The following is a 15,704-nucleotide window of genomic DNA, read 5'->3' as shown; positions in this document are numbered from 1 at the left end:
ATCACATGGTGTATCACATAATGACAGCTGGAGAAAGAAGGCTGAACATCAGCTTTGACTTTTGAGGATTTATTCACAGCCACATAAGTGCTACCGTCTCCTTTCTGCCCTCACTCCGGGGTGTCAGGCAGCTTCTAAAGTTAATTTGTTGTGGGTCTTCCACCTACTTTAACTCTGCTCCTGCACTGAAAACACATAATTATACTTAATATCCACGAGCATCACGCAGAGGGCTCAGCTGCTGCACGCAGCTCAGTGCAAACAGATACCAACCAGTAAGGATAATTACAGGTTTCCTGTCTGGAATTCATGATAAATATTAAACGCAAAACCGTTTTTACACTGTGAGGTGGGACAGGTTTAAATAATACTACCTTAAATGTTAAATTCCTTTCCCCCAAACAATCTGAATCATTAAAATAAGATAAGATCTGCTATATGGCGGTAATACTGTGCAGTATTGATACAGCTAGTAAAGATAATTATTACAACAGAAGCTGTTCTGACCTAACATTGGGTATAATATGCAAAACTTCATGACATGGATGAATTACTTTCTACACGATCAGATTTATGGCACATTTATGAACAAAAGAAAAATACTTTTTTCTGTCTGCATGCAGACTGGGTTTGTTTCTTTGGATGGCATCTATGAGGAATTACAACAAACAAACAGTCTATTCACAACATTTAACTCTGTGCCTAAAATGTTTTTACACATATAATTATAATGTTCATACTTTAAAAGATTCCTTAAATGCTTCACAATAAAAGCTGTTCTGCAGGAATGTGCAAAAATCTCCCTTCACTTCTTTAGATGTTGCCAAAGAGACATATTTGTTCAGTTTCTAGTCTTGAGTAAAAGTTCTGCACGATTTCAGGAAGTTATGCTTTTTATCTCCTTTTCTGTCCTTCTATCTGAACATTTTCACAGGAATGTTTTTGTTTGTTAAACCACTTTAAATTGACCTGTGAATCATGTGTATAAAAGGCACCAAACTCGTGGGATAAACTAGAATTGTGTTTAAAAATAACTCAGGCACTTTGTTACCACCAGACTGTCATCAAAACTCAATTTGTTCCCAATTGAAATAGTTGAAAAACATAACAGAGTTTGACTTAAAATTTTTGTACCAACAAGAGTTGCTTTCTAAAAATATATCACTGCATGATGTGAACCTTGATGTGAAAAAATAGGAAAGTAACCGGTCAAAAGAAAACTACCTGCAGCAGTGAAGCATTCCTAGACAGAATAAACCCAGAACTCAACATTATCGAAGCAGCGTGGATGCACTTTAACGGAGAACAGCATCCAAAGAGAGCTCTGAATGTCCTTCAAGAAGCCTGGAGAAGTATTCCTAAAGACTTCTTAAATTAAGAGTTCAGACTGTGTTGAAGAATAATGATAGTCATATCAAATATTCAAGCTGTTTTTGTGTCATATATTCATACATACTATGCATGTAGGTTTGCACATTTAATAAATTGTTGCACCAATTTTGCATTTTTTTAAGAAAAATACAATGAACTTAGAGGTGGCTTCTCCAAAGTACTGTACTGTACCCAACTAGGGCTGACACAAACGATTATTTTGATAGTCGACTAGTCACCGATTATTTTTGCAATTAGTCGACTAATCAGATCATCATCCATTGGATGTAAAACATACAGCTTATTGCACCAGCAGCATCTGCTCTTATATAACTATCATTAGCTTACAGCTTTAAGTGTTTAAGGTATGTGCTAGCTAAAAATAAAGACAAGATGATAGTTTATTAAATGTTAATGAAATTTGCAGATTGTTTCAGTGAAGTTTAATAAACTCCTTGCTATCTAAAATATAACGGGACACCGGAGTATATTCTTGAGCATCTCACACTTCTGATAATCAGTTGTCTGCTTGACGTTTATTCAGCTGTGTAAAAACTATAACTTTAATCTCAGCCAAACCGATTTACCCTGGAACAAATAAAATACTAAAAAAAGCCAAACAATAAAATTTTGAAGTTATCTAAGTGACTTAAATATGTTTAACCTGAGTAGCGAAAGACGGCGGTGGGTTTGAAAACGATTTGCCGGGAGTCCGTAGTTCCCGGCTCGCTATCGAGCTAGTGGGTAACAGACATCTCCGAAAACGTCGGAGCGCTTTTGAAAATATGTGGTGTCTTGATAAACCGAGCAGATATTTGAGGTTTATACAGCTACACTCTCGCCTGAAAATATGTTAAACGTTTATTTTGTGACCCAGAGAGAATAATAAGAGTAATATTAAAACTAACTAGCTGCCGCCATTGTTGTAAACTGAGCTGGGCTGCGCTATGAATTCTGGGACACAGCTTCTTCTTCTTCGGGATTTAACGGCAGCTGGCATCCTTGTACATGCAGTGCTGCCATCTTCTGTTTCAGTCCGTTATTACACTCTTAAATCCTACTACTTATTCCTGCGTCTTTTGTGATCTTACAAAGCTTCAAACGACGCGTCGACTATTAAATTAGTCGTCGACGATTTTGATAGTCGACTAATCGTGGCAGCCCTATACCCAACTATTGTCATTCAAAAGCAAAACACTTGGCTGTAAGTTGGCTGTGTAAACCGAAGCGATGACAAATCAGGTGTATTCACCTGTGAACAGCTGAACTCTGCAGCTTTACTTTAATCATCTTGAGAAAAGTGTGAGAGAATACCTCTGATAATGTCATTACGTTTTATTCTTACATCATATTATAGAAGTCAGTCACCTCAGTAAGTAAAGTAAAACAACAACAACAAACAATTAAGTTGTGTATAAGGTTAAAAACAATTCTTAATGCTCTTTACAAACCAGTCAGCTCAAAGACTCTAACACTTTGACGCCCAGCCAGGTGGAGGCCTACCTGAGAAGAGCTGCTTGGTGGGTGCGGAGATCTGGGCCTTCTTGGTGATGCGGAAAGCATGATCGGGGCTGCTGGAGCGACGGGATGTGCAGAAGCCAGGGACCTTCTTCACACCCTCAGGGAGAGAGGGAACCTGCAGAGCCCGTAACACATCGACCGGGTCTAATGACAAAGAAACAAGCAAAGAAAACAGTCATCACGGTTATTTTTAAGACGTGACGTTCACTAAGTAAACAAGTAAAATCTTAAGGCTGATGGTTTAGTTGCTAAAAATAATGCAAAATGACTCTAAATCAGCACCTTACACACAGTTATTATTAACACAAACTGGTCTGTGGAGCTTTCAGAACAATGGAAACTAAAGAGATAAAATCTGAATTACAGCTTTTTCTGCACAAAGTACTTAACTCTTTTTCTTCAAGCAACTTTCCAAGCTCTTTAGACCACCATGATGACTGAGAACCTTCACAGACAACTCTTTTTTTTCTTTCCATTCAACTAAAACAGAGTGAGAAAAAACAGCCTCACACCTTGAAGTTCAGCTGTTTCCTCTAATAGCTTTCTGGAAGGCTGTCCATCCTGTAAGCTGTATAGAAATAACTGAAAAGACCTTTTTAATATTGCCAAATATTTTACAAAAAAGGGCAGTTTTATTTTTCATTGCAGTCATTCTTTGCAATTTTCCCCAGAGAATCAAAAAGGTCGATCTCAAATGTTCTCGAATCACTAATGTGATACAGGATCAGGTCCAGCAGATGGCCACAATGGCCGCCACTGTACATTTAGGTTTAATGTAAGAAAGGAGGCCCTGTGTCAGAGCGAGCGGGCGGCGGTCCAAGCCACATATATGAAGCAGTGCAGGGCAGGTACAGGAAAGCTCAGTTTAATGCAGAGCGCAGACAGTGGCGTCTATTCTGCTCGCGTTTATCGAGCAGCTGAAACAAGCGGCTGTTGACGTGATCGCGCTGAGTCAAGCGAAGATTTGTCTGACACCCCACAATCATTTCACAGTCCCCCCTGACACGTACACGCAGGAATGCGCGCGCTCGCTCGACAAATATTCAACACATACCTGAACATCGTACAATCACACGCACACAGCCTCACATCCCGTCTCTGCATCGGAGGTCAGTCAGTCTGTTTCTGCGGCTGACTTTCTCACACTGCTCAAAGGCACTGTGTCAGTGAGGAACCTCTGGGGTTCAGGGTGTGATTCCCTTTATGATCAGTTTTAACAAACAGAACTGTAACAGCAGAAGCAGAAGTTTACTCCCTGTAAATCAGGAATATTTCTGCTTAAAACCAGAATCCTTGAAGCATTGATTTGTATTACTGGCATGTTTTAAGGATAGTTTGATATTTATAATACTTGGTGTTGAATCCCAAAAAGGCTGCTTGTTGGCAGCATCAGGGAGACGTTATACTGTCACTGTAGCAGGTCCAGAAGTTTTTTCTCATTTAAAGACTTAAAAACATAACAGTGAATTTGTTTCTTATGAAATGCTCAGAGCTGCTGGGTACTCTGCTGTCCACTTAGATAGAATAATAAATACACATGGCACAAGTGCTGCCAAGGCGTGAAAACAACTGGCCTGCATAAAAAACCCAGTGAAGTCTAATTATAAAGTAGAGGTTTTAAAGTGAGGCAGTTACATCCTCCCTCAGTGTTTGAGCTTACTTTACTGTTAACAACCAATTAAACTCATTTACAGCCAGCCCTGCTGTGGCACCTCTCATAATAAACTTACAGCATCACTGACACGTTCCTCTGGTACAAAAAAAAATGTCTTTTTTGAGATGTATCATCTTCTATCTGACAAGTTTCTTTTACTTTTTTCACCCTGCAGCCACATTAATAAACCGTCATTTCCACGTACTTCAAATAACGTCCTATTTATAGACAACCTGTAATTATTCCACCCTCAGCGTGTTTAAAAAGCACAGTGGACCATATAACAGCATGGCACTCACTCAGGGCCACTGTTACCACCGTGGACATCACAGCCAAACATGTGAACAGCAGAGAAGTGAAAAATCACCGCACAGTGTGAGACGTGTGTTTCCTAAACTAACGATCAGGCACAAAGTTCATCAGACTTCCGAAAACAGAATCAGGAGTAAAGTTTCGGATTCAAAGTGTGAATGAGAGAGTCAGAAAAAAGAAACAGTTTGACTACATCAGCATCATAAATGACTTTAAGTTGGCACAGATCCTCAGTGTCACCTGTCTGCTGCTGTCAAACATAAAGATCCACAGTCAGCTCGTACTGTGACACTGTGAGGCTATTTATTGTGTTTATCAGCCATTTATGAGGTTTACACTGTGGTTTCCTCAAATCACACTCGTCCCATCAGAGCTGCGTATGTTTAGGTGACACCCAGTTTATCAGGGGCACAGTTTATGAGATCAGGCCCACAAACTGTAATATTTATTCAGACAGAGCAAACGGTGCATTAATATCGGCTCCTCAACCACAGCCCATTAACGTCACTCTGCACCACAGAGAGAGAGAAAGAGGAAGAGAGGAAAGGAAGATGTACAGTTTAGGGAATATAAGGAAAAGGTAAAGTGAGATCGGTGCTTGAAGTTAGTGAAAGTGGAAACATGAGACAGGTTAAAACAGGAGACACAAATGAAGAAAAGTCCTTCAATAATATAAAAAAATTCTAGCCTTTTCTACTTTTTCATTTCCAGACATAGGTGTCTCGACGGCACTAGCTGTACATGATATAATAAAATAAAATAGGTAAAGAACGAACTGGAGAAAACTAGCTCCATACTTTCCCTGACTTTCAATGGAGTTTCCTTAATTAAAAAAACTTTCCAGGACCTGGAGGATGCTGATCTGTTTATCTGCATAACTTTGAAGTCTTTTGCAGATCTTTGCAGCAAAAAGACAGAGAAGAGGTTCAGGCAAAAGTGGTGTGTGTGTGACAGCAGACAGCTTGGTTCTGTGATGGCAGGATACTGGATCGGATTGCACCCCGAGCTCCCCCAGTACGCCCAGTACAATGTGCCGCTCTGTTCCCGACTCCCTGTCCAGCTCACATTTGCAGACGGGGCCCTTCCTGCCTAAAGGACCACAATCAGGACAAAAACGCACCCACAAAAATAACACGCTGGGCCACAGAGCCACACACAGCCAGGCAGAGAAAAGTGCACCTATACGTGAGACGAGGAGTGGCAAAAATGAAATTAGACAAGGTAAGAAAACAGACGGCCGAGGGGCACAAGCTCTCCTTCTTCACTTCTCTCTCCTTCCTCTTCCCAGTTCCTTGCTCGTTCGTAGCATAAGCGCTAACAGATGGCTGCAGCCTTTTGATGTAAATGTGGGCTAATTACTCTGCTGTCATTAAGACAGGAAACAGGGCCCCCAGCCACCCGAGAGGACATTACAGGTATACCTGACAGCCTGAACATTTAGAGAACATCTATCTATCTATCTATCTATCGTGAACACAGCAAGTGTAAACACTGAAAACATCTTTTAAGTGAAACTGAAAATTGCCACAACATATTTATAAAGATTATCAGACTCGGTCTGTGTGTTTTATCCTTAAACCATCGAGTCTGGAATAATGGTTTGCTGTTTGGTGTATAATGAGCTGCTGGAGCGTGGAGTAGATGTATTTTTGAACAGGTGCCCCACGACTGAAACAATCCTGTCCCTGTTGCACTGGGAGCCACCCAGTTACACACGAACCACAACTGACCAAACACGCAGACCACAAGCTTCTTCCACTGTGATAGGAAACACATGTGATACTCAGGGTGGCGATCACACTGTAAAAATGACTCGTGCAGCTAAAACTGCAACAAGCTCCTGCATGGTTTCAACTGCTGCAATTCCCCAGAGTCACCACTAGATGGAGCCGAAAGAGACTTAACTAACTGTGACATGAGCACAGTGAGGCCTGTTGAAGTCCCACATGTCACACCCACACACATATGTGTTTACATGTACACACTCGGTGCAAACAGACACACTCACAGGAGTGTGAGATAAACTGCGCTTGTGCGTATCGACAAAGTAACTGCTAACAGGAGTCGGTACACTCTGCTAACGAGCAGCTTCATTGACTTAGCAGAAAACACAAAGCAGCTGGACACGCAGATTAAACTCTGAATGCACATAACGTCAGAAAGAGGATTACTGGGGAGGAAAGCATGCGCAGAGACGGAATAAAGCTCGCTGTGTTCCTCATAAAGAGACCTTAAAAAACTCCAAAAATATTAAACATTAGGAAGAAGCGACTCGTAGTGACACGCGTCCGATCCATCCACTCATTCTGTACAAGAGCTTCTTGGATTAGAGTTTATCGTGACGTACAACGACTCAAAGGACGCTCTGGGTACGTTTAAAAAGTTTAAAACATCAAAATAAAGAATAAAAGAAATAAAGACAAAATTATGGGGGATAGACTTTGGATAAATAGCACAGTAGCTTTGTTTGTTGAAACGGGTTCACCAGGTGACTGAGTTCACTTGCTTCCCTCTCCACTGCTTTGTGCCTAAGATTATTTGTGTGTGTGTGCCTGTGTGTGTGCTTGTGTGTGCCTGTGTGTGTGCATGCCCTTTGTATTTCTGGTGCAGCTGTGCCAAATACCAGACACACACTCCAGCTGACACTATGACCTCTCACCTCTCACCTTTACACAACTACAACGTTGTCAGACACAAAGAGCAAGAAAAGTGCTATATTGACAATGGATTAACACACACACACACACACACACACACACACACACACGTACACGTACACAGATAAGCACTTTAGAGTCGCTCACATAAGAAAATTCTTTAAAAAATTAAAACTACTTTCAAAAACTGTCTCATAAAAGTCGTTCACCAGCTGTGTCTCCATCCAGCCTGCTGACCACAGAGGCTTGCAGCTCAGGCTCCAGGTTATAATTTCCAACATGCTGCTCTATAGTTATGATTTATTTATAATGCCTGTGTATACAGACAGAAAATCCATTATGAGAAACCGTGCCGTAGAAAGTTATTTGAATTGACATGATTTATTCGGTGTAAGTCGAGGCTTTGATTAGTCAGTGTGTGGCTGTTTGCAACATAAATGTTACACCATGTGACACAATCTGTAACTGAAAGAGAGAAAACTAAAGCAGGACTCGCCTTTGTATCACACGGATGTCAGTAAATCTTCCCTGAAAATTTTAGACCAAACAAAATAGAAGAATAGAAGTAGGAGGTAACACACATGGATTAAGAATATAATAATTCAATATGAACAATTAATTCCCTTAAAACATAAAAGTTATTGCCATTCATCCTACTCTGATCCAGAAAGCAAGTCGAGTTTGTGAAGTTATTTGAAGTAGAAGATGATAATGTTATTTTAATATGCGTATCTGCCACTGTACCAGGACATATATGAAAGAAAATAAGAAAAACTTTTGTTGTCACGCCCCTCTGCAGCCCCTGATCTCCTCAATGTGTTCAGCTGGTAATAATTGGCCACGCCTACTCAGGTGTGAATAAAAGCATACCTGAGGCAAGCTTCCCAGGTTGGCTTGCCCCAGGCTGGCTGAACTGGCACCAGCCAGTTCAGCCAGCCTGCTGTGCCATTTTAAGATAAAACCTCTTCTCACTAACACTCCATGTCGTAACATTTGTACTAAACGGTCTTATTTTAAAAGGCGTCTCTTTTGCTTTCTTTGCTTATCCTGTAATCTCCGATGGTCCTTTAAAGTCAGCGCTCAGTGAGTTTCAACTGTACTGTAAGTCCAATCATTCCTTTGAGAAAACAAACAAAGCATCTCTTTGTCTTTATATTTAATCTCATATGCTTTGTTTTCAGCTTTTAATACCTGCCTCTAAGTTTAGAGTATCTGCACTAATGAATCACAGCCTCCGTGTGGTTTATAAGTAACTGCAGGGCAGTGCCAACATTTACGGCAGCTCCCCGTGTGCCATTATGTGGTCTGTGCCAGTCTGCGTGTGCGTCCCCGATGATGCCAACGTGTATCATGCAGAGTCTTGTGTGGTTTCAAAGCTGCAGGCCGCAGTCTCGGTTTGGATCTGAGGGTGGCTACTGACTCCACAAGGCCTACCCGGGACCAGAAGGCCCCGGAGCAGGAGGCAATCACGAGTGAGTCCCTGTAACTTACTATCACATGGAGCAGACAGAGAGCAAAGGCACAAATTAGACACCAGTCTTAAGACGGTTGGTGCCCCTGTGCTGAATGAGAGGCCTTCACAGCTGAGCTCTGGATGTTCTTCACAAGTCCGAACAGTGCACATCACAATCTGCACTTTTAACTGAAGAGCACTCGCTACACTGAACACTTTTATAACAGAGAAAGAAAAATGAGCATCAGTGCCAGTTTATGTGGGTTCACGTAATTCTCTCCTTATAAAAGCTGTTTGTAGACTCCACACATAAACTGGATCCTTTCACAGAGAGACCTTCTGAAAACTGCTACTGCACATTACCCACAATCTATATTTTACCATTTAAATGCCGTAAACTAACACAGATCTGAAATGATCCACAGTAGAGATAATATATTTACCATAAATCAAACACTTTAAGTAAGAATGAACCAGACAAAGAGGCGATAAGAAAGAGAGGAATGGGAGCAGTAAGCAGTTGGAAATCCCCTAACACACACACACACACACACACACACTCATCATGTATTCTGTGGCAACAATTTAGCTGCAGGAACACATGTGAGGCGGCGGCGGGCAAACACCACTGCAGGGGGAATGCGTGAGAACTTTGACTCGTTGTAAAGTTGTGTTGACATTCCTACTCATGCAGGAAGATTATTCCTTCAGGACTGCAACATTTAAAACATTCAACCCTCAGAACTCCAAGAAAGAAGGAGATAAAGTCCGAAGACACCTCTGTAAATCTGAAAACATCGACTCTGAATACTAGAAATTCTGTCGTTATTACAGAATTAAGATCTAACTCTAACTTTCCCTGTTTTCCACACAATACACGCTGGGATAAACTCCATAAATGCCGTTCCACCTGTGAGCTCAATAAAGACAAACAGATTTAGAGACAGGATTAAGTGGGACAGCTGGTGGTTACTGCATTAAGAAAATGTAAAGCCCCAAAAACCTTCAAAGTGCTTTTCTGTCATCGTTCATGCTTCAGGGTAGCATTTTCCAGTGAAGTCTAAAAACATAACTGGTTAAAGCCACAATTTAAAACTATTTTCAAATGCATAGACAGCATTGATGTCTGGAAAAAAGATGTACATTAACATTACATGTAAAATCACACAGCTGCTCTCCATACCCTCCCACATCAACTTCCTTGAAGCAGCAAAATAACAGTGACTAGGAATAGCATCCTATACAGACAGCCTGTCATTATAAAGTTGGCACGCTCTCACGCCGTTCTTGCACATCTTCTGCTCAAACAGAATGTCTCCCAGGAACGACTATCCCCACGCACAAACCGCTAAATCATCACCTATAAAACTGTGGAAACGAGACCAACTATCTTCAGCTCGCTCCAGTCTGCAGCGCTAATGTGGTTTTGTCTGAGAAAGGATTTCACAAGTTCACCGTCTGAGGGGATGTCGTGGGTTAGAAATGAGGCCTGAGAGTGCACTGAGTGCTTTGACGTATGCATGCTTTAATCTTGTGGGTCTAGACTGAGAGAGTAGGTCAGCGTGTCACACATTTTGCTACAATACTGGATTCAATAACGCATCAATCCAAGAGTGAGGACAACCTGTGGAGGCTCGAATCCAGGAAACACAGGAAGTGTTAAAGATGAAAAGGAAACCGTGCATGTGTAGGCTGCGCTGTGATATCTGTGTCAGTGTTCAGCTTCCACTTTGTTAATAGTTTTTGAACTGCTGGGTATTAGATGGCATTCTGACAGGCATTAAGAACATGGGCTGTGTTTGCCCTGAACTGTGCATTTCAGGCAACCTGCTCTCACACGTCGTGTTCTACCACCAAAGACACTTTACATTACATATGGTTAGGTTTAGATTTAAGCACTGGTGGAGATTTATTCATCCCAAAAGTAGACATGGAATGAGAGGGCGCATGAGAACTGCCTGCAAGGCTCAACTTAGGGCACAAGTCAGCTGAAAGTTTAATGTTTTACAAAGTCTCTGAGAAAAAACTTACGGAGCCCCGCAGGGGACATGGGAGAAAAAAAATTAAGACGGACTTTTGCGAGATCTCGCAAAACAAACTCGGGATCTCGCAAAAGTTTTGCGAGATTTCGCAAAAGTTTTAGCCGCATTCTTCGGAGGCCACCAGCTCGAAGCCGACCGGGAGGCAGTGTTGCCAACTTAGCGACTTTGTCGCTATATTTAGCGAGTTTTCAGACCCCCTAGCGACATTTTTTCTAGAAAAAGTCGCTAAAAAAAAGACGTGAAAGCGCATATCGCTTTTACTCTCAACAAGCAGCGGGTGCTGTAACGCAGTCAGTTCTTCTTTTACTCTTATGCTGTTTTGTGGATCAGGTTTAAAACTACTTATAAACACACACACACAAAGTAACTCCACCAGAGTGCCTATTTCGGGTCACTTTTGCCGGTTCAAGCCCGGATTAAGGAGCAGGGTTGGAATTGTGACATTAAAAAAACAATAATTGCTAAAAGAAATTTAATTTGTAGTTCTAAATAAACTCTAAATGCATTTAGGACGTTTTTTGCTCACTTTATGTCTCGTCCACGATGTTATTTCTCTCTCCAGCAGCGTAGGTTACAATTACATTAGCATGACCAATTATGCAAATTAGGTGATGACGTCATTCAGCGACTTCTAGCGACTTTTACGACAACCAATAGCGATTTTCCTTACTGAGGAGTTGGCAACACTGCCGGGAGGTCGAGGCACGATGTGCCGGGTGTTCCTCCCGCTGTAGTAGGTCTCAACCTCCCGTTAGCTTCGAGCTAGTGGGTGTCAGATCTCCGAAAACGTCGGAGCTCTTTTGCAAATATGTGATGTCTTGTAAACCGAGCAGGTATCTGACGTTTACACAACTACATTCACACCTCAAAATATCTTAAAAGTGTATTTTGTGACCCAGAAAGAGTAATATTACAACTAAGTAGCTGCCGCCATTGTTGGAATTCAACTTTTGCGAGATCCCGAGTTTGTTTTGCGAGATCTCGCAAAAGTCCGTCTTAATTTTTTTTTCTCCCATGTCCCCTGCGGGGCTCCGTAAAAACTAAACCAGATATTGTAACTGCAAGTTTTTCCCCACTGTGGTTAGACAGAGCTCGTTATCTCATCTTTAAAGTGATGGCTGTTGGATGTAAAATGTAGATATTTGATGGGGGAAGGGTCCTGATGTCCAAGTGTAAAAAATCTGAGAAAAAATGGAAAAGTGTGCAAAAAACAGAGGAAAGAGGATAGATGTGTGACATCAGGGGCCCAGGGGAACATGATGACAGGGCAGGGGAAAACCAAGGGCACGGGGTTAATGCTGCTAAACTGAGTCACGTGCGGCTGAAATACCACACACTTCCATTCAATCACAAGAATGAGCTGTCAGGCTCCTGCGCCACCGCCACATATAGTGGCTCTATTCACTGGCAGCGAGGGAAGGAGAGAGAGCAGAGTATGTTATGTTTAGCCTGAGTGAGACAGACTGCCCTTTGAGGAGCGGTCGCCTTTGAAACGGGGTTGAGGAACATCCATGTCAAGAAAATATTGGCCTCTGAATTTCTGCTTCTTTGAACAAAACTCTGCTTTCATGTGTTTCTGGGCGTTTTGCTCTCTGGGTGATGGCGACGTCTTCATTCTCTCAGGACACATCTGAGAGCAAACATGTGAGATTCAGACCATCTTCACCCCTCTGAATCTGCATTTCACCGCCGCAGTGTGGCGCTGTTACAGTTTACGCTGACATCTGCTGCTGAGCCACACCGCGCACGCAGAAACGCGTACACAGTCCGTGCGCGGGGCCAGTGCGAGCAGGAACCCCCACACGCGCACGCAGCACAGACCTGAGAGGTCGCGTGAGTGTTTTACTTGCGTCACGCTGACATTATCACAGAGCAGGTGATTATAAAACTTTTTTTTCTACCAGCAAACGAAACCCTGTGATTTGGTGTATACGCGCTCGCAGCCTACCCGGGCTGCTGCACACAGAGGCACATTCATGCAGATGAGGCATACGTTTCCACACCCTGAGCTGGACACAAACAGCCATAGCTTGCAGACGCACATACGCAAACACAAGTGCACAAAGCACGCACACACGCGCAGATACTGCTCGCTTTCAATTCCGAACCCCGACGACCGAGCTGTTCCGCCGCATAACAACCTATTCATGAAAAGCAAAAATGTCTCAGGCTCCCGCCTCCAAAATACACACGGGACACGGCTGGAAGGTGCAATCGCCTCTCGCAATCTGAAATTGGAAACGCGGCCAAAGAATACACCGGAGGAGGCGAGTTATACCACAGAAGCCCCCGCGATCCGTAAGCTGCTGCAACTGTGCAAACAGCCAACCTGTTAACGTCCAAAGCAACAACTGCTTCAAATTATAAAAGTTCATGAAAACACAAATAGAAAACTTTATAAATCCACTGCAGTGAAAAACTTTTTTTTAAATTATGAAAATAGTTGCAGTTTGCGCTAAAACAGCTTTTTTGTGCCACGCTTTTAAAAAAAAGTTTATTTTCAGGTGAAACTAAAAAGCATCAAATGCACGATTTTTTTTAACTAATCCAGACTATAAACGCGGATAAATGGATTCTGTTAAAAATAACTTGAGACGACTAGCGGTCTATCAAGGAACAGCAGCGCATCGGATCATTCCTTCAACAAATAATGAAGTCCACAGTTTAAAATCCCAAACTAAAATAATCCTGGAAAACCAGCCTGGTGTTGGCTGGGAATAAAGTTCACTTTGTCTTATTGAGATCCCTCAGAAATCCCTCCTCTTTGAACAACCGGAGGCAGTGATGGACGGACTGGTGCACAGGCTGAACTGGTAAACACATTCATATGGTTCCAGCTGGTAGCCCAGTGCACACTGAAGCCAATATTTAGTCAGAATAAAAGAAAAAAACAGAAACTAAAAATACTAGAATCCAACAAACCAAATGTTTTATTCGACAAAGCTCCTCAGAAACTACCAAACAGGATTTTGTACCGTCTTATCTCATGCCCCACTCCGGGTAGGGGGCACGGAAATGAGCACCATCCTGTCAGAACTATCGGAACTCTAGATAACAAGGTCAGGTTAATACAGAGCATATAGAGTTCAGATCGGAGGGAAATCACAAAGAAACTGATCAGATTAAAACAAACAAATAAAAAAAATATCTGTATGTTTCGTAACAGGAACAGATGATGACACCTGTCAGAAGTCTGAATGCAGAGAGGAAGACAGATTCCACGAATGGGAAATTAACAGCTTGTTTGAATGCATTATTTTTTAAAATGGATAAAGGCCGTTAATGGTCATAGAGAAAGACAGACATGCCCGAGAATATACGTTCTTTTTTTCCAGATTCAGAATCGGACACCTCTTTATCACCCGATCAATATTTTCCGACCAATATCAGTTCGATATCAGCAGTTAGTCGTTAGTATGGTTCAGATTTAGGCCCCAAAGAGAAACACAAGTCACAAAAGAGCGTTTTAGGAATAAGTCCTTTAAGTCCTCAAAATATAAACGTCTAAAGACGTAATTCTTGCATGCAGCAAATACCAAACAGATTTAGATATTTGGATACCGTGGGGCCCACTGATGGGGCGCTACTGCCCTCATTCTTCTGGGAATAAGTAAAGAAGCACGTCAGGTGCGCAAACGTCCCATAACGGAGAGATACAGACTCATTACGGCCACAGTTTATTCAAACAGATGGCGTTTCAGACAGAAAAAAACAGGAAACCATATTTTAAATGTTATTTAAAGAATAAAAATAACATCACCAATAAAAAGTGGAAAATCTGTCTTACCTGCTCGAACCACAGTTGTTTGGCACACGGCGAGCGCCACGGTTACCAAGGCGAAGGAGGAGAAGTCCATGCGCCATGGTCTCCGTTTCTTCCGGAAGGGACAAGCTCCAATATCCATAGTGTTGCAGTAGTTCTCCGGCCTGGGTCAGCTGTAAATGTGGGATATGGGGGAAGTTATCCTCTCACAGAAAGCCAGCCGACGAGAGGAGCCCGACTGACCCTTCTGTGAGGAAACAGACAAAAAGGCACGCCTCTGGAGACGTCTTTACCTTTCTCCGGAAACCTTCCTTAATGAGTTACCTATATTAATGCACCAAACCTAAAGACTAAAATGGGTTTGGGGTGAATAAATATATTTGATATTGAAGTTTAATCCCTAGCACTGAAGCCCCATTGACTCAGATTGGGTACGAGTACCCAAAGTGGAGAGAGCAGAGAGAGACCTGGAATCACGCTCTCTCTCCCTTCTCTCTCTTTCCCTCTCTCCTTCTTTACTTTCTCCCACGAAGAGTGAGAGCGGTTGTGTATGTGTGTGTGTGTGTGGAGAGAGAGACAGAGGGGGGGAGAGAGAGAGAATGGCAAAGGTGGAGAGGGAGGGAGAGGGCGTGCGTAATAGCGCGCCGGGCGCACATAGAAGTACGTGTACGAGGAGAGTCTGGGAGTGGAAACTGGGTCTTTTCTTATGATCGAGCTGCAAAGATGTTTCAGCTTTTCTGTGAACTCTGAGTTATTAACTCAGTGTCAGTGAAACCTTTTTGTCTTCGTCTCGATTCCCTCTCAAAAGCCCAAATTACTGAGATGAGTATTTATCTTTGCCACGTCCTGCTTTCTGCGTCTGTACCTGCGACAGGTAAATGCAGGCTTTGTAGAGCAAGCAGGGCTGTTCAGGTAAACTGAGGATGAGACG

General features: G+C 42.4%; 1 protein-coding gene across 2 annotated transcripts in view; it reads right to left on the bottom strand.

Moving 5' to 3' along the window:
- The window catches only part of col11a2 (collagen, type XI, alpha 2), a 46,603-nt gene extending 31,105 nt beyond the window's left edge, over positions 1–15,498 (bottom strand). The window contains exons 1-2 of one of the 2 annotated variants that reach the window (XM_085147910.1): positions 14,798–15,498; positions 2,875–3,036 (exon numbers count right to left, since the gene is read on the bottom strand). In XM_085147910.1, the coding sequence (XP_085004036.1) occupies positions 2,875–3,036; positions 14,798–14,915 (280 nt within the window). In that variant the 5' untranslated portion in view covers positions 14,916–15,498. The remainder of the gene's footprint in view (positions 1–2,874; positions 3,037–14,797) is intronic. The other variant, XM_085147911.1, reaches the window with a different exon arrangement.
- Positions 15,499–15,704: the final 206 nt, after the last annotated feature.

Source organism: Neolamprologus multifasciatus, chromosome 22 (assembly GCF_963576455.1).
Source record: "Neolamprologus multifasciatus chromosome 22, fNeoMul1.2, whole genome shotgun sequence".
NCBI lineage: Eukaryota > Metazoa > Chordata > Actinopteri > Cichliformes > Cichlidae > Neolamprologus > Neolamprologus multifasciatus.
Note: the sequence above shows the minus strand (reverse complement) of the source record. Positions and strands in the feature narration are given on the sequence as shown.